This window comes from Hyperoodon ampullatus, assembly GCF_949752795.1.
Source record: "Hyperoodon ampullatus genome assembly, chromosome: 4".
Taxonomy (NCBI): Eukaryota; Metazoa; Chordata; class Mammalia; order Artiodactyla; family Ziphiidae; genus Hyperoodon; species Hyperoodon ampullatus.
Genome location: NC_136917.1, coordinates 114,423,561 through 114,444,100, shown reverse-complemented (window position 1 = coordinate 114,444,100; position 20,540 = coordinate 114,423,561). Strand labels below are relative to the sequence as shown.

The following is a 20,540-nucleotide window of genomic DNA, read 5'->3' as shown; positions in this document are numbered from 1 at the left end:
GGGGGGGAAAGTGGATGGGGGGGTGGGGATGGTGGTGTGCTGAATTGGGAGATTGGGATTGACATACATACACTAATATGTATAAAATGGATAACTAATAAGAAACTGCTGTATAAAAAAATAAATTAAATTTAAAAAAAAGGTTACTGTGCTAACAGTTTTAGAAGAGTGAAATTAATAAAAATAAAATGATTAATTGAGTTTGTAAAGCTGTGCAACCCTGCTATATTATTACACAATCATAATCTGTCATGAGTATTTAAAATATATAAAATAGTTTATTAATGCAAGAAGATATTTTTAAGCATCTATTTTGTTTTTGGAAATGTACCATGTTTTAATACAGCTATACTGTCTTCTTTTTAAAGAGTTATGGGAAATGATCACCACAGCAACATTATAAAAAAGTATACAGAGAAAAGCAATTATATTATTTTCTCAGGTAAATGTGGTACTTATCTGCCTAAATCCATCTTAAGGAATAAAATCATACCTTACTTTTACTTCACATTTATAGGAAAAAAAACCTTTTTTTTGGCCACAGCCATCGGCTTGTGGGATCCTAGTTCCCTGACCAGGGATCAAACCCAGGTCCTGAGCAGTGAAAGCGCAGAGTCCTAACCACAGGACCGCCATGGAATTCCCTATAGGAAAATTTTATAACTCCAAAAACTCTGGCTCTTTCCCCAGATTAGGAAACATAAACAGGCAAGAACATGAAAAAGATATTCACGCTTTCCAAAAAACGTTTTGGGGTTATAAATATACTCAATATAGCCCAAACACAAACTTCAAGTCTAACTCACCCAAACAGACGTACTTAAATGATAGTATGTGATTTCATAATAATGAAAAAGTAAAAGAAACAAAGATAAGATACTTGACCGTGTGAAACTTGTAAGTACAAAATACACAAAAATGAAGACAATTTTTAAAAACATAAGTAGAAAAGATAATATACTATATTCATGCTAATAACATGAGTAAAGCTAAAGTAAAGTATAGTTATAATATACTATATTCATGCTAATAACATGAGTAAAGCTAAAGTAGAGTTAAGTGTAGTTAATCAGGTAAAGCTTCAAGTTTTAAGGTTCTAGAGAAAAATGTGGAAGAAAAATTACTGAGCCAAGAACTTTAAGGCTTACAATCTACTTTCAAGAGTTCATACCCTAACAGTCCTCCTCAGTAAGAGACAAATGTTTAGTAAAAGTTACTTTTCTACCAAAACCATGCTTCTAGTACAAATACTGAAGAAAACATGGACAAACCAAGAGATTATGTATATTTTTTATTAGAATAATGCATTTTGAAACTGCAAGCACATCTACCCTCTGAAATGTAGATAGTGTGCATCTTTACCTAATTTAAAGAGATTTCAATTTCTTTCTTATTAAGTAAGAAAAAAAAGCAAGAAAAGGGCCTTGGAAGAGCCAAAATTGAGGTCAAAATTTACACTAAAGTTTATATATATGATTTATAGGAGAGATCTTCATGTCCTCATTCAGAGCAGTTACTCTTTAAGTCTATTTCTACAAATTTAGTTTCTTATAAATTTACATAAAAATTTGGTTTCTTGTATTTTAAGGTAATAGATGAGAAAGGGGAAAACTAGTGCCATAGACAGGCATGCTGATAGAAGAAGTAATGATAGAAATCTCACTAGGGATGAGAAAGAAGACCCATATAAAGGAAGGCAGTTAGGAGCACTTCAAGGAGAATATAAAGGCCTCAGCACTCTGATAATACCCTAAAGTGGTCTTAACTTAACTTATAATAAAGGACAGCGATAAATTTAAGTATTAAAGGGCTTCCCTGGTGGCGCAGTTGTTGAAAGTCCACCTGCCGCTGCAGGGGACATGGGTTCGTGCCCTGGTCCGGGAGGATCTCACATGCCGTGGAGCAGCTGGGCCCGTGAGCCATGGCCGCTGAGCCTGTGCGTCCGGAGCCTGTGCTCCGCAACGGGAGAGGCCACAACAGTGAGAGACCCACGTACTGCAATAAAAAAAAAAAAAAAAAAAAAAATTTAAGTATTAAAAAAGATTAAACGAGGAGCAGCAGGACCAGGAAGGGTAAAAAGGAAAAAAAAAAAAAAAAAAGGTTAAATGATATGCTCTGTTTAAAAACAAAGAAACTTTTAATAGAAATTTAAATGAGAAAAAACTAATACTCATGGAGCTATGTCTGGTTGTGTTCCACTGGAAAAGTCAGGAGATAGTCTTCTTGAAGGGCCTTACTAAAAAAGCTTTCCCTTCCTTGGCCCATTAATCACAGCCAAATTTCTGGTTCTTAGGCTCAAAATTTATTTTGTAAGCCCACCAAGAGTAGAATCATGTCTTAAGGGCAGAACAGCGTTGATTAATGAGGCTGATGTATAATGCTAGAATGCCAATTTATTGACATACATTGAGAAGCACAATTGTTACTGGCACTAGAAAAAAGTCTTTTTCAAAAGGCAAGCCCACTCTCTTATGATAGGCAGACCTATGCGAAAAACCATAGCCTTACCAGAAAATTCATTGGTGAGTATGGTACCAAAAAAAGGAAAATTAGATAAACAGAATTATTTCATAGCTTAAGCAGTTCTCAGTCTTTTCTTGGAGCATTAGCATTCTAAGGAGGTGTCTCAGAGGCTCTCTTTGTTTTCTGTTGTTTTATGTCCTTGAAATCTTTTTAAGATTTCTTTTGGAGGGGAAAAAACGTTCCATTGCTAAAAAGTAAAGTAAAACTACTGTTCTACTTAAAGGAAACAGGGTGGTCTTACAAACAGTAAAACTATACTCAGAACACCCCCATCTCCTGGACAAGGCTTTAGGTGGACAAAATATTTACCCTGGGATTTTATTTTGCGCTTTCACTATTGACCAAGCTTCCTTCCTATTAATACACTTAACACACTCTTTGTGGAAAAGATAACCCAGTCAATCAGTTAACAGTCTAGTCTTATAAGACTAGAACCCATTCTCTCTTTCAGACATCTTTGTGTATCTTTATTATGACCTATTAAATATTGCTTTCATTTTATCCTCTGAGATTAAATCTTATTTCCAGTTTCTTAGGTAATATTTTAATATAATCCTAAGTATTAATAGTGGTATATAAACTATTTTATAAATGTTTCCAGTCAAAGTGGTTAAACTGAAATCGTTTTTTGGTGTTTTTAAAAAAGTAAAACTTGAAAGTCTGACTATTCAGTAAGACTCCATCCTTAAGGCTGTATTCAGCTGAGATGTTGTAAGAAGTTGAATAGTGTTGCCCAAAATTCATGTCTACCCAGAACCTCAAATTGTGATCTTATTTGGAAATAGGTTCTTTTTTTTATTTTTATTTTTATTTTTGGCTGCGTTGGGTCTTTGTTGCTGTGCGCAGGCTTTTCTCTAGTAGTGGCGAGCAGGGGCTACTCTTCGTTGCAGTGCATGGGCTTCTCATTGCGGTGGCTTCTCTTGTTGCAGAGAAGGCTTCTCTAGGCTGTGCAACTACTGAGCACAGGCTTCAGTAGTTGCGGCACGTGGGCTCAGTAGTTGTGGAGCATGGGCTTAGTTGCTCCGCAGCATGTGGGATCTTCCTGGACCAGGGCTCAAACCTGTGTCCCCTGCATTGCAAGGCAGATTCTTAACCACTGTGCCAACAGGAAAGCCTGGAAATAGCTTTTCTATAGACATAATTCATTAAGATGAGGTCATACAGGATTGGCATGGGCTCTAAGCCCAATGACTGGTGTCCTTATAAGAGACACACCAGAAAGAAGGCCATGTAAAGACAGAAACAGAGACCAGAGTTATACTGCCAAAAGCCAAAGAAAATGGAGGATTGCTGGCAACCATAAGAAGCTAGAAGAGGCAAGGAAGGATGGAGGGAACAGCATGATTTGCTGACACCTTGATTCCAGACTTCTAGCCTCCAGAAACATGAGAGAATAAATTTTAGTTGTGTTAAGCCACTCAGTTCACAGTAATTTTATATTGGCAGCCCTAAGAAATTAATACAGATGTTAACACAAGCTGAACTGCTTCTTTTTAAAGAAATATTTGTGGAACACCAATGCTTTAAAGGGCTTGAATTCCAGTGATCTGTTGTTACTAGGAGGGAACAAAACAGAAACCTTCTAGTTTCAAGTCTTAGAATCTTTTCACTATACCATAATCTCCTATCCATCTGTCCATCCATCCATCCATCCATCCATCCATCCATCCATCCATCCAATAGTTACCATATGCTTACACTGTGCCAAGCAGTGGGCAATGAACAAGATAAATACTATCCCTTCCTTCACAGTGACCTTGTCTAGTCTCAATAGGTTGTAGAAGTCCTTCCATGTTAATGCATACAGCCCTATATCAAGTATTTTTTAATAACTATATGTACGGTGTTTCACTGATTGCATGCAGCAGATTTTAAGCAATATCTTATCGATGAAAACTTAAAACTATTTCCAATTTTAAAGTATTATTGTAAACACTGAGATGAACATAATTGTACATACATCTATACCCTTGTCTGCATATCTTATTTAAATGAAAATCGTAGCATGGCTTCTAGGTCTAAGGGTATGTACATTTTACTTAGTGATATGTATTGCCAAATTGCCCTCCATAAACACTGTCCCAACTGACATTTGCATCAACAGTGAGAAGAGAGCCCATTTCTCTCACCAACACTTGGTATTGGTGTTTTCATTTATGCCAGTGTTATAGGTGACCAATAATATCATAGCTGTGCTTGCATTTTTGTGATTATTAGTGAGTTATAGTCATTAAGGGTACAGTCTGACTTTCTGAATTTGAATGCAGGTTCCACTGGTTCAGGTTACTTAAATTCTTGGTGCCTCAGTTCCTCAATGGTAAAGCAAGGATAACAACAGTATCTGCCAATATTAGTAGCTGGGAGAATTAAATGGGTTAATATCTATGAAGTACTTACAACCATATGTAGTCCATAGTGTTATTATTTCATATGTCATCCAATTCTCCTTTCTTTGTATGTAAATTTTCTGTTTATATTTTTATCTATCTTTATGGTAGAGTGTTCATCTCTCTTATTAATTTGCAAGAACTCTTTTTATGTTCTAGATCTTATCCTTTATCTGGCATGTAGTTGGTAAATACGTTGCCCAATGTCGTTTGTTTTTCCACCTTATTTTTCTTCCTTTTACCTCCTTTTTTGTTCTGTTCTCCTAGAGAAATTTTATTGTATAATGTTTATATAGTCAGGTCTATCAATCTTATCTCTATGGCTTCACGATTTATGTGGATAAGAAAGCACTTTTCACAAAATATAGTATTTTAATTTAATGGCAAAGTGAAAGACAGCTAACATTTTTGCTTTTCTTGTTTAGGAGGAGAAACTTCTAGAAGACTTGAGAAGTAATTTCTTGGTAGAGTCTCATTAATTTAATATTCAGGGTGGGCATTACTGATAGATGTGGAAACTTATTATAATCTTTTCTCTTTAAAGAAAAAATGAAAACAATTAGTGATTTGGGACATTACTAAAAACAATTTCTAGAGTTATAGTTCTCCACAAAGAGTGGCCACAAGTCTTCTGTTTCAGAATTTCTCTCAATCTTAAACATTTTCTCTATAAGCAAATGGGTGTCTAGATCCTATGAAATCATATATATAGATTTTACATATTACGAAGAGATTTTGGTTACTGATAACCTAGATACAAAGGATCACAACATGGAAAGACAGGCTATTAACTGAGGTACTCAACTTTCATTCATTGGCAAATGCCAAATTAGAAACGAAACTTTTTTTTTCCACTGGTTGTCAAATAACACTTTATTATTTTTCTTTGCAGTTATTAAGTAGCTGGGCATTCCACTGCACCACTGTTGATGTCATCTAAGATGTCATGAGGGTGGCAGCCATCAACATTGCAGTCCACAGATTGGGCAGTCCCCAGGATCTCTTCAATGGTTCCAGAGAGTTCTCTAGCTAAAGATCGATGCTGCATCTGTCGGGCAATGTTGACAATCTCATCAAAAGTGATGTTTCCACTGTGCTTAATGTTTTTCTGCTTCTTTCTGTCTCCTGGTGGTTCCTTGAGGGCTTTGATGATCAGGGCAGAGGCAGAAGGTACCACCTCAATCTGGGCCTGGCGGTTCTGAATGGTCAGTTTCACTGTAATCCTCAGACCCTTCCAATCACCAGTTGCCTTAGTGATGTCATCACCAACTTGCTTTGGAGACAGACCCAGGGGGCTGATAATGGGGGCCAGGGCAGATGTGGCACTGACTTCCCCACTGGTGCACCTCAGGTACACGACTTTGATCTCATTGGGGTCAAACTTATGTGGCACGGTGGAGGCGGCTGCTGTCGGACGAACCCGGATTTGGGACAACCAAAGAAAGTTGCACCTTGGCCTCCTCCGAGCCGAAAGCCGAAAGCAAAACATTTTTAATGCATATAATTTGCTCAATTTTCCTCTCAAGGGAATTAATTTTTCAAAGGAGATTTCATTATGTTTACCTAGGCATGCCTCATCACTTTAGTTCCTTTCAGCTCTGTTCTAATTACAATCCAAATTTTGCATCCTTTGTGGATTTTCTTGCATGCCTTCTCCCAGGTAATTAATATGATTTAAATAAAATTATACTTAACATAGCACCTATGGCACCATGCAGAACACCACCTCCAATTCAATATGATGCCATCATTACCTTTGGTATGATCCAACTGCTAGTTTTTAGCCCATGTTGACAAGTAACAAGAAATTATTCTAATTTTCCTAAAATAGTATTAACTATTCTAGTGAAAATTAGATACTAGCTTCCTGCCTACTGAACATGAATTTTGTAATTCTACTCTATAAAAGCTAACAAAATAAGAGCATTCAAGTTTATTTGGCTTAATTTGTCCTTCACATACTCATATGTATATTGTTCATTCTTCATTATTCTGTACACTTTACATACATTCTTAAGGGCAAACATGAGAAGCACAGTTTTATACATCCTACTCACAGGTTTGCATTAAAAACAAAACAACAGACTGAACTGCCCTGGACCCTGAGGGGAGGGTGGCCTAACTGAGGCTGCCGGCTCTGGCACCAGCCGAAGCTGCGACGGTCCTGGGGACCACGGGCCAGAGGACAAACCGGAGAAGCAAGAAGAACTACAATCCTGTAGCCTGTGGAACAAACGCCACATTCACAGAAAGAGAGACAAGATGAAAAGGCAGAGGGCTATGTACCAAATGATGGAACAAGACAAAACCCCAGAAGAACAACTAAATGAAGTGGAGATAGGAAACCTTCCAGAAAAAGAATTCAGAATAATCATTGAAGACGATCCAGGACCTCAGAAAAAGAATGGAGGCAAAGATCGAGAAGATGCAAGAAATGTTTAACAAAGACCTAGAAGAATTAAAGAACAAACAAACAGAGATGAACAACACAATAACTGAAATGAAAAATACACTAGAAGGAATCAGTAGCAGAATAACTGAGGCAGAAGAACGGATAAGTGACCTGGAAGACAGAATGGTGGAATTCACTGCTGCAGAACAGAATAAAGAAAAAAGAATGAAAAGAAATGAAGACAGCCTAAGAGACCTCTGAGACAACATTAAACACAACAACATTCACATTATAGGGGTCCCAGAAGGAGAAGAGAGAGAGAAAGGACCTGAGAAAGTATTTGAAGAGACTATAGTCGAAAACTTCCCTAACATGGGAAAGGAAATAGCCACCCAAGTCCACGAAGCGCAGAGAGTCCCATACAGGATAAACCCAAGGAGAAACATGCCAAGACACATAGTAATCAAATTGGCAAAAATTAAAGACAAAGAAAAATTATTGAAAGCAGCAAGAGAAAAACGACAAATAACATACAAGGGAACTCCCATAAGGTTAACAGCTGATTTCTCAGCAGAAACTCTATAAGCCAGATGGGAGTGGCATTATATACTTAAATTGATGAAAGGGAAGAACCTACAACCAAGATTACTCTACCTGGCAAGGATCTCATTCAGATTCAATGGAGAAATCAAAAGCTTTACAGACAAGCAAAAGCTAAGAGAATTCAGCACCACCAAACCAGCTCTACAATGCTAAAGGAACTTCTCTAAATGGGAAACACTAGAGAAGAAAAGGACCTACAAAAACAAACCCAAAACAATTAAGAAAATGATAACAGGAACATACATATTGATAATTACCTTAAACATGAATTGCTTAAATCCTCCAACCAAAAGACACAGGCTCACTGAATGGATACAAAAACAAGACCCATCTATATGCTGTCTACAGGAGACCCACTTCAGACCTAGGGACACATTCGGACTGAAAGTGAGGGCATGGAGAAAGATATTCCATGCAGATGGAAATCAAAACAAAGCTGGAGTAGCAATACTCATATCAGATAAAATAGACTTTAAAATAAGAATGTTACAAGAGACAGGAAGGACGCTACATAATGATCAAGGGATCAATCCAAGATGAAGATATAACAATTATAAATATATATGCACCCAACATGGGAGCACCTCAATACATAAGGCAACTGCTAACAGCTATAAAAGAGGAAATTGACAGTAACACAATAATAGTGGGGGACTTTAACACCTCACTTACACCAATGGACAGATCATCCAAACATAAAATTAATAAGGAAACACAAGCTTTAAATGACACAATAGACCAGATAGACTAATTGATACTTACAGGACATTCCGTCCAAAAACAGCAGATTACACTTTCTTCTCAAGTGCACATGGAACATTCTCCAGGAGAGATCACATCTTGGGTCACAAATCAAGCCACAGTAAATTTAAGAAAATTGAAATCATATCAAGCATCTTTTCTGACCACAATGCTATGAGATTAGAAATCAATTACAAGGGAAAAAAAAGTAAAAACATAAACACATGGAGGCTAAACAATACATTACTAAATAACCAAGAGATCACTGAAGAAATCAAAGAGGAAATCAAAAAATACCTGGAGACAAATGACAATGAAAACACGATGACCCAAAACTTATGGGATGCAGCAAAAGCACTGCTAAGAGGGAAGTTTATAGCAATACAAGCCTACCTCAAGAAACAAGAAAAATCTCAAATAAACAATCGAAACTTACACCTAAAGGAACTAGAGAAAGAAGAACAAACAAAACCCAAAGTTAGCAGAAGGAAAGAAATCATAAAGATCAGAGCAGAAATAAATGAAACAGAAACAAAGAAAACAATTGCAAAGATCAATAAAACTAAAAGCTGGTTCTTTGAGAAGATAAACAAAATTGATTAACCATTAGCCAGACTCATCAAGAAAAAGAGGGAGAGGACTCAAATCAATAAAATTAGAAATGAAAAAGGAGAAGTTACAACAGAAACCGCAGAAATACAAGCATCCTAAGAGACTACTACAAGCAGCTCTATGCCAATAAAATGGACAACCTGGAAGAAATGGACAAATTCCTAGAAAGGTATAACCTTCCAAGACTGAACCAGGAAGAAATAAAAAATATGAACAGACCAATTGCAAGTAATGAAATTGAAACTGTGATTAAAAATCTTCCAACAAACAAAAGTCCAGGACCAGATGCCTTCACAGGTGAATTCTATCAAACATTTAGAGAAGAGCTAACACCCATCCTTCTCAAACTCTTCCAAAACATTGCAGAGGAAGGAACACTCCCAAACTCATTCTATGAGGCCGCCATCACCCTGATACCAAAACCAGACAAAGATACTACAAAAAAAGAAAATTACAGACCAATATCACTGATGAATATAGATGCAAAAATCCTCAACAAAATACTAGCAAACAGAATCCAACAACACATTAAAAGGATCATACACCATGATCAGGTGGGATTTATCCCAGGGATGGAAGGATTCTTCAGTATACGCAAATCAATCAATGTGATACACCATATTAACAAATTGAAGGACAAAAATCATATGATCATCTCAATAGATGTAGAAAAAGCTTTTGACAAAATTCAACATCCATTTATGATAAAAACTCTCCAGAAAGTGGGCATAGAGGGAACCTACCTCAACATAATAGAGGCCATAAACAACAAACCCACAGCAACGATCATTCTCAATGGTGAAAAACTGAAAGCATTTCCTCTAAGATCAGGAAGAAGACAAGGATGTCCACTCTCACCACTATTATTCAACAAAGTTTTGCAAGTCCTAGCCATGGCAATCATAGAAGAAAAAGAAATAAAAGGAATACAAATTGGAAAAGAAGAACTAAAATTGTCACTGTTTGCAGATGACATGATACTATACATAGAGAATCCTAAAGATGCCACCAGAAAACTACTAGAGCTAATCAATGAATTTGGTAAAGTTGCAGGATACAAAATTAATGCATAGAGATCTCTTGCATTCCTATATACTAATGAAAAATCTGAAAGAGAAATTATGGAAACATTTACCATCGCAACAAAAAGAATAAAATACCTAGGAATAAACCTACCTTGGGAGACAAAAGACCTGTATGCAGAAAACTATAAGACACTGTTGAAAGAAATTAAAGATGGTACCAACAGATGGAGAGATATACCATGTTCTTGAATTGGAAGAATCAATATTGTGAAAATGACTATACTACCCAAAGCAATCTACAGATTCAATGCAATCCCTATCAAATTACCAATGGCATTTTTTACAGAACTAGAACAAAAAATCTTAAAATCTGTAGGGAGACACAAAAGACCCCGAATAGCCAAAGCAGTCTTGAGGGAAAAAAAACGGAGCTGGAGGAATCAGATTCCCTGACTTCAGACTATACTACAAAGCTACAGTAATCAAGACAGTATGGTACTGGTGCACAAAAACAGAAATATAGATCAATGGAAGAGAACATAAAGCCCAGAGATAAACCCACGCACCTATGGTCAACTAATCTATTGCAAAGGAGGCAATGATACACAATGGAGAAAAGACAGTGTATTCAATAAGTGGTGCTGGGAAAGCTGGGCAGCTACGTGTAAAAGAATGAAAGTAGAACGCTCCCTAACACCATACACAAAAATAAACTCAAAATGGATTAGAGACCTAAATGTAAGACCGGACACCATAAAACCCTTAGAGGAAAACACAGGAAGAACACTCTGACATAAGTCACAGCAAGATCTTTTTTGATCCACCTCCTACAGTAATGGAAATAAAAACAAAAATAAACAAATGGGACCTAATGAGTGGGAAAAAATATTTGCAAGTGAATCAACTGACGAAGTATTAATCTCCAAAATATATAAACAGCTCATGCAGCTCAATATTAAAAAAACAAACAACCCAATCCAAAAATTGGCAGAAGACCTAAATAGACATTTCTGCAAAGAGGACATACAGATGGCCAAGAAGCACATGAAAAGCTGCTCAACATCACTAATTATTAGAGAAGTGCAAATCAAAACTACAATGAGGTATCACCTCACACCAGTTAGAATGGGCATCATCAGAAAATCTACAAACAACAAATGCTGGAGAGGGTATGGAGAAAAGGGAACCCTCTTGCACTGTTGGTGAGAATGTAAATTGATACAACCAGTATGGAGAACAGTATGGAGGTTCATTAAAAAGCTAAAAATAGAATTACCATATGACCCAGCAATCCCACTACTGGGCATATACCCAGAGAAAACCATAATTCAAAAAGACACACGCACCCCAATGTTCATTGCAGCATTATTTACAATAGCCAGGTCATGGAATCAACCTAAATGCCCATCGACAGACAAATGGATAAAGAAGATGTGGTACATATATACAATGGAATATTACTCAGCCATAAAAGGAATGAAATTGGGTCATTTGTAGAGACGTGGATGAATCTAGGGAGTGTCATACAGAGTGAAGTAAGTCAGAAAGAGAAAAACAAATATCGGATATTAGTGCATATATGTGGAACCTAGAAAAATGGCACAGATGAACCGGTTTGCAGGGCAGAAATTGAGACACAGATGTAGAGAACAAATGTATGGACACCAAGGGGGGAAAGCAGCAATGGGTGGTGGTGGTGGTGTGATGAATTGGGAGACTGGGACTGACGTGTATACACTGATGTGTATAAAATGGATGACTAATAAGAACCTTCTGTATAAAAAAAAATAAAATGTTTTAAAGATATTAAAAAAACTAAAAAAAAATGTAAAACAGGATAATCTCCACTTAAAAGAAATTCCCAAAGCAGAAATTCATCCATTTAAAATAAACTCTGATTGTGCAACCACTACTACGTAGCACTTAACTAGACATAGTCCAACAGAGGTCAAGTTGGTTCTAAGTTAAAAAATCTAGCTGGAAAAGAAAAAACTTAAACACAAGGAAACAACTGTTTTCTTTACCTCCACGATGCAGCCTTCAAACTGTCACTAGAATTCCTTTGCTTTCCTTAGATAATTCAATAAACAGACACAATGTCTATAGAATTCCAAATTTCTCAAAAGGACATTAAAGACCCCCTAGCTGTATTTCTCATTATACACTCCATGGTTTTTTCTTGTTTGTTTTGGTTTTGGTTTTGGCTGCGTTGGGTCTTTGTTGCTGCTCGCAGGCTTTCTCTAGTTAGGGCGAGCGGGGGCTACTCTTTGTTGTGGCACGCAGGCTTCTTATTGTGGTGGCTTTTCTTGTGGAGCACGGGCTCTAGGCACACAGGCTTCAGTAGTTGTGGCACGTAGGCTCAGTAGTTGTGGCTCGTGGGCTCTAGCGTGCAGGCTCAGTAGTTGTGGCACATGGGTTTAGTTGCTCCGTGGAATGTGGGATCTTCCTGCACCAGGGCTGGAACCCATGTGCCTTGTATTGGCAGGTGGATTCTTAACCACTGTGCCACCAGGGAAGCCCCAACACTCCATGCTTTTTACACAACTATCATAATGCCCATAAAATGTCCCAAGTATATCCAACTCATTCCCTAAATGGAGATTTTTATCTTATTTCTTTTGCTAAGAAAACATGACTCCCCTTCCCAATCCTCAACTCCTCATCTCAACCACTCACTCAAGATCTACTTCAAATGTCACTTCTTCCAGGAAGCCTTCCTCAACTCACCCAGCAGAATTTTAAACTGATTTCTTATCCAAATAACTATAACCGAAATAGTTGTATCGTGATGACAATATACATCTACGTAATGCTTTACAGTTGAACTGCTTGCACAATAGTATCTCTTTTGGAAATATATGAGAATACCATCCCCAAAAGTTTTCTAAAGATAGAGCTTATAATTGAACCGTTTTCCTGTTTGTTTAAACCAATAGCTACAGCCACTCCTGAAGTTTTTGACATAAATATGAAAAAGTTCATGTTGCTAAGGAAACTATCAGAAGTCTATCTGCTAGGTGTGAACACTCACATTTGCAGATATGATTCTTAGACTGGAAGTATGACCAAAAGCTTTTGTTAACAACAATGACAATAAAAACAAAAAGCAGGCAGTCCTTTCCTTATTAAAACATGAAAGGCTAGCCATCTCCAGTGACTGTTTTCCAGCTTTCTTTGGCAAACAGTGCATTATTTAAGTGTTAGCAGTGGGATTATTTATGTGATCGGAATTTTAAAGAAAGTAGAGTATTCCATAAATCAGCTTATATAAGAAGTAATATACCAATTCTCCTACTCAGGTCAAATAAAATTTAAGCCAATGGAATGTCAGGAGATCTGGCTTTTAGTTCAAATTCTTGACTACTTTGTAATGTGATCTTGGGTAAGCTGCTTAATTTCTCTGGGTCTCAGGTTCAACATCTGTAAAATGAGGGGGCTGGACTAGATGATCCCTAGGGTATGTTGCAGCTCAAAAATGGAAAGGAAGAAACACATCTTAAATTCATTTTATTAATAGTGGAAATCGGGCCTCCCTGGTGGCGCAGTGGTTGAGAGTCCGCCTGCCGATGCAGGGGATACGGGTTCGTGCCCCGGTCTGGGAGGATCCCATATGCCGCGGAGCGGCTGGGCCCGTGAGCCATGGCTGCTGAGCCTGCGCATCCGGAGCCTGTGCTCCGCAACGGGAGAGGCCACAACAGTGAGAGGCCCGCGTACCACAAAAAAAAAAAAAAAAAAAAAAATAGTGGAAATCAAACCATCAGCAGAGACTGATAATTTTTTCTATTTATTTACAAAGCTGATAAATAATATTCTGAAACTGACCCTAAAATGCTTAGTTGGGTTTTCAGTCAATAAATCTAGCACTTAAAGTATAACTATCAATTTCTCTTCTCTTTACTGATATATCTTTCATCCTTAGGTCTCAAAAGTTGCCATAAAATTTCTTGTTTCTTTGCAATTCATGATATAATTCATCCCACTCTGGTGTTTCATCAATTTAACGGTTCTAATTGCCTTATTATCTGCTCTGGTGCAGTAGCAAAGCCTCTGAACATTTCATTTACCTTACCAACAAGAAATCCCATATATCTCAGCCTTAAGGATATTACCTCTACCTCTTGGATGAGCAGAGGCATGAAGAACTTAAGCTCTCTGGAAAGCCAATATAATCTATCACTATTTAACTGTTTGTCAATGTTTATGCCTGTCTCAACTCACATTTAATGGGGCTTTTTATTGTTATTTTCCACTGTAAAATTTTGAAGACACCTAAATGTCACTAATTCCCTTCTAAGTTTAGCATGTCTATTGCAATGTTACTTACCTGGGAGACACAGTAACATGGTACAAATGAATGGGCTATGGAGTTAGGCAGACTAACTCCAAATCTTAGTTCTGACCTTTGCTATTTATATGATCTTAAGCAAGTTACTTGCCTCTTTGAGGCTGTTTCCCCAAGTAAAATAGGAAGACTAACTACTCTACAATACTGTAGTCAATATAAAGTAAATACAGTTCCTGGTCTGATGCTGCACACATAACAAGTATTCAGTAACTGTTACTCATGTCCTTCCCATATCAAGTGCTCCCACTTTGCTGTGATTCTGTTTGTTGAGCTGGCCAGTTTGAAAATAGATTTTAGTCACTAGCTGCTTCTATAGGAGTGTTTCTAAATGGCCTGGTTGTAACCCATTAGTCAGGGTTCTAATTCATGACTCCTGAAATCAGTTCAGCGGGTTTTGGTCAGCACTGTTTTAATGGAAGAGAACAGAATGGAACTGGAAATATCAGAGTACATTATAAGTGCTAAAAATAGGAATATTTCATTAAACTTTTTTTTTTTCTTTTGCAGTACGCGGGCCTCTCACTGTTGTGGCGTCTCCTGTTGCGGAGCACAGGCTCCGGACGTGTAGGCTCAGCGGCCATGGCTCACGGGCCTAGCCGCTCCACGACATGTGGGATCTTCCCGGACCGGGGCATGAACCCGTGTCCCCTGCATCGGCAGGCGGACTCTCAACCACTGTGACACCAGGGAAGCCCTCATTAAACTTTTGTTCCAGTTTTATAAATGTGTGTGTGTGTGTGTACTGTGCCATGATGCAAAAAAAAAAAAAAAAGTCTATTTCTTACTCTGGGTTGGATCAAAAAAGTTTGAAATACACTGCTCTATAGAGAAGGTTAGTTATCTTTAGCTGGATCACTTCCCTTCCCTGCCCATCTTTTCCAGGGAATGTCCTACTAAGACCAGCATTTCAGTATCTCAAAATCAAGAAACCCACCAGCACTATTCCCCTACAGAAAACATTATATATATATTCTTGAGGTTACCTACATTGTTAATAAGACCAAGAGGCAGAAATGATACCCTTAGAAATACTTTTCTTAACTACTCATCAAATCCTCCTTTCATATTTTGCTTCTTTTGAAACACAGTAGCAAGTAAAAGGCTCCTTGGGGGCCTTAAAAAAATAAAAATAAAAAAAGATACTAAAGAAAGTTACAACCAGCAACCCAGTTATTCAAATAAGAATTCAACATTAAAATCTAAAATGTATTCCATAACCACAACCCCTTCAGTAAAATACATTAATCTTTTGGGGAGAATATTTTATCTTTTAAAGCAGATCCAATTTTTTTCTTTCATTGTTAATTTTTTTTAACACTTATTGGAGTATAGTTGATTTACAATGTTGTGTTAGTTTCAGGTGTACAGCAAAGTGAATCTGTTATATATATACATATATCCACTTTTTTTTTTCTAAGATTCTTTTCCCATATAGGCCATTACAGAGTAGTGAGTAGAGTTCCCTGTGCTATACGGCACGTTCTTCCTAGTTATCTATTTTATATATAGTCATGTGTATATGTCAATCCCAATCTCCCAATTTATCCCTCCTTTCCCTTATCCCCTGGTAACCATAAGTTTGTTTTCTACATCCATGACTCTACTTCTGTTTTGTAAATAACTTCATTTGTATCCATTGTTTTTTAAGATTCCACATATAAGTGATATCATATGATATTTGTCTTTCTCTGTCTGACTTACTTCACTCAGTATGATAATCTCTAGGTCCATCCATGCTGCTGCAAACGGCATTATTTTGTTCTTTTTTATGGCTGAGTAATATTCCATTGTATGTATGTACCACATCTTCTTTATCCATTTCTCTGGTGATGGACATTTAGGTTGCTTCCATGTCCTGGCTATTGTAAATAGTGCTGCAATGAACATTTGGGTGCATGTATCTTTTTGAATTATGGTTTTCTCTGGGTATATGCCCAGGAGTGGGATTGCTGGGTCATATGGTAGCTCTATTTTCAGTTTTTTAAGGAACCTCCATACTGTTTTCCATAATGGCAGTACAATTTACATTCTTACCAACAGTGTAAAAGGGTTTCCTTTTCTCCACACCCTCTTCAGCATTTATTGTTTGTAGATTTTTTGATAACGGCCATTCTGACTGGTGTGAGGTGATACCTCATTGTAGTTTTGATCTGCATTTCTCAAATAATTAGTGATGTTGAGCATCTTTTCACATGCTTTTTGGCCATCTGTGTGTCTTCTCTGGAGAAATGTCTATTTAGATCTTCTGCCCATTTTTTGATTGGGTTATCTGTTTTTTTGATACTGAGCTCATGAGCTGTTTGTATATTTTGGAGATTAATCCCTTGTTGGTTGCTTCATTTGCAAATATTTTCTCCCATTCTAAGGGTTGTCTTTTTGTTTTGTTTATGGTTTCCTTTGCTGTGCAAAAGCTTTTAAGTTAAATTAGATCCCATTTGTTTATTTTGTTATTATTTTCATTACTCTGGGAGATGGATGAAAAAAAGATCTTGCTGCTTTTTTCCAACGGCGCGGACGGAGGTGGGCCTGGCGGGTGTGCACAGTGCTGGGGCCAGAGCCCAGGTCCCCGCCCACCCCAGCACTGGCCTCCAGCCAAGCCCTGCACCTCCGTCCTGGGTCACAGTGGCCGGAGGTGCGCCTGGGTCCGCAGGACAGGTGGGCACAGAGGTCGCTTGTGTTGGGGTGGGGGGTGCAATAAGGTTCTGGCGTCTCCGCAGAGCATCGCAGGTCCGGGCCTGGGGGCACCGCAGCTTGCTATGCTCTCTGCACTTAACTGGATCTGAAGCCTGGAGAACATGGCTAGGCAGCAGTAGTTTAATGCAGAGTTTGCCTGCTGGGAACTAGAGGCCTGCTGGGGTCTCAGTTCTTGACTGGCCCCGGAACATGAGGTTGCCAGGCATGTGACAGCAGCAGGTAGGAGTGAGCCGCTGGTGCAGTGATGAGCAGGAAAGGAAGGACAATGGCTGTTGGCCTGTGAACCTAGGCAAGAATGACCAGCCAACACAATCCAGTCCAAGGTCCATGGGCCCAGCTCGGTCCTGTGTGGCTGGTCAGTGGAATAGACCTGCAGGTGTGGCTCTTGTCACTCTAAGACTGGCTTCAGGACAGATCCTGCTGATGAGCCCAGGGCACCGCCCTCAGTTCTCCAGGAGAGTGTGCCAGAGTGGAGTCAGGGGGGTGTGCCCAACTCACAGCACAGCGGCCACGCACATCCAGTCTGCTTGCGAGGGCAGTGGAGAGCTGGGGGAAGTCATGGCCTTAGGAATGTCCTCTGATGAAAAAGAACCTTCAGGCTTATAAAATAAGTTTTGTGTGGAATGTTGGTGTGTTGAAAAGCAGTTCTGTGTGCATTTCCCCTTGGTGTGGATCAGCAGTGCTGAGGCAGCAGGCATGACACAGAAGTGTAAGCAGAGATGGTCTGGAATCCCCAAAGTCCAGGGAAACTAAAAGTGACAGCCAGCCTAGTGAAGAGGACAGGAGTTGGGGGCCGGTGGCGGTGGGGCAGGAAGGTGCCTGAAGGCAGCGGCGTCCCATCTGTGGTGGCGGCAGCCCAGCAGGTGCCCCTTGTCGCAGGGACCTAATCCTGGCTCCAGCTGGTTGGTCAGCGGAGCTGCAAGGTCTTCTGGGTGAGCAGACCCCACAGTCCTGAGCTGTTCTTCGCTGTGTTTGGTCATCTCCCCCCATCCAAGGGGAGAAATCTAGATGAGGTTTAAGAATTAGTGGATCTCGTAGTTGAAATCTTGGAACACGTGTTTTCAGCACAAGGTGTTAAAGTGAATGGAAGAATTTAACGCCTTTTCAAGGAGCGTGTCTCCATGTGGGCAGAACTAGAGAATAAATGGGTCTTAAATTTTAAAAAAAAGATCTTGCTGTGATTTATGTCAAAGAGCGTTCTGCTTATGTTTTCCTCTGAGAGCTTTATAGGGTCTGACCTTACATTTTAGGTCTTTAATCCATTTTGAACTTATTCTTGTGTATGCTGTTAGGGAGTGTTCTAATTTCATTCTTTTACATGTAGCTGTCCAGTTTTCCTAGCACTACTTACTGAAGAGACTGTCTTTTCTCCATTGTATATTCTTGCCTCCTTTGTCATAGATCAGGCGGCCATAGGTGTGTGAGTTTATCTCTGGGCTTTCTATCCTGTTCCATTGATTTATATTTCTGTTTTTGCACCAGTACCATACTGTTTTGATTACTGAAGCTTTGTAGTATAGTTAAAGCAGATCTAAGTTAAATGGAAGTTGGAGGAGGGCTGTTAGGGAAGGCTTTTTCAAGAAAATGATGTCAAAGTCAGGATTTGATGAATAAGTAAGAATTAGCAAGGCAAAGAAGAGGGAAAGGGTATATGACAGGAGTAGCAAGCAGGGTGGCAGCATTTTAGGTACCAAGAAGAGCACAAAAGATTCTAAAGTGAGAGACAATATGGAAAGTTGGTTTGAAAATTAAGTAAGGCTGAGGTGTGGAGGAGAAGAGCAGCAAAAGATAAACAAGAGAGTAAGGGCCCAGAACATAACCTTATAAGGTCATACTAATGAATTTGGATTTTTCCTAAATGTATTTAACAGACTTATCAGGTGAGTGACCTACTCAATCACATTTACCTTTTAAAAAGATTATTTAAAAAAATCACTGTGACTGCAACATGGACAATGTAATAGAGAGGGGCAGGGCTAGGGCCATGCAGATAAGGGGAGTGTGATCGTAATACAGGAGAAAAATGGTTGTGGTCTAGTCAAGAGTGGTAGCAGTGGGAATGAAGAGATATAGATAAAATTGATGATTATTTTAACCAGGGTGAATAATGGATGTGGGAAGATAAGGGAGCAGGAGAATCCAAAGGTAACTGGGCAGATGGTGGTGTGGTAGTGCCAGTGCCTGAGATAAGGAAACCAGGAAGAGCGTGGGAGAGAGAAAATATAAAATTAGGACCTTGTTATACTGGAGGTGCCTATGTGACATTAAAGTGGAAATGTCCAGAGGTACCCAGACCTGGAGTTCAAAAGGAAGATATATATGAGGGAATCAGGAACATACTGATGTAACTGGGGTCATAGGAGTGAAGGAGGCTGCTCACTGGAGTGTTTACAAAGTGAAAAGGGAAAAAAGCCCGAGGTAGAGCCCCAGAGAACATTTGAGAGAGGGTAAGCTACACTAATGCAAGAAGTATTGACACAACTGTCTTTTGTTAAAATTGGTGTATAATTGACATATAACATCATTATATTAGTTCGGGTGTACAACATAACGATTTGACATTTATATGTATTGCAAAATGATCCCCACAATGCCCATCACCATACAGTTACAAAAATTTTTTTCTTGTGATGAGAAATTTTACATCTGTCTTATTTACCACTATATCCCTGTCATGCAGACAGTATCTGTCATATATCAGTGGCTCAATAAATTTCTGTTACATAAATAACAAAGGAAGAAAAAAATAAGACTGAGGAGGAGCAAAGAGGTAGAAGGGAAACCAGAGTACTGCAGTATCACTGTAGCCAAGGAAAGAAAATAGGATAGAAAGCTTTTCAAGGAGGGGAAAGTAATTCTGTCAATGGCTGCTAGTAAGTCAAGATAAAGACTGTTAGATATCATGAGTGACCTTTGTTTCACTGCTGATGAACTCTTTCGACAAGTCTGGCTCCTAGGGAAGGAAATGAGATAAAGGTTTTTTTTGCTGTTGATTCTTTAAGATATTAGTGACTTCAGCATGTTTGAATACTTTTGGGAATAAACTTGTAAAGAGATTAAAGAGAAAAGACAAACACTTAACAAAGGGATGGGATTCGGTACACAGATAGAATGATGCCTTTTAATAAAAGGTTAAGATCTTTGATTCTAAGAGGAAGTAATGAGTACAGTAAGAATAAAGATGCATGCAAATCTCTAGGTTTGATGGTGCTTGGGAC

The 20,540-nt window shown here is 38.5% G+C and overlaps 2 protein-coding genes across 2 annotated transcripts in view; both read right to left on the bottom strand.

Annotated features, from left to right (window-relative positions):
- Positions 1-20,540, bottom strand: part of TBCA (tubulin folding cofactor A) — a 110,289-nt gene that overhangs the window by 46,117 nt on the left and 43,632 nt on the right. The gene's annotated exons all lie outside the window — the stretch shown is intronic.
- LOC307052206 (large ribosomal subunit protein uL11-like) lies at positions 5,806-6,399 on the bottom strand (the record flags this gene model as incomplete). Its single annotated transcript, XM_079703055.1, has 1 exon — positions 5,806-6,399. One exon carries the CDS (start codon positions 6,397-6,399, stop codon positions 5,806-5,808), a length of 594 nt encoding a protein of 197 aa, XP_079559181.1.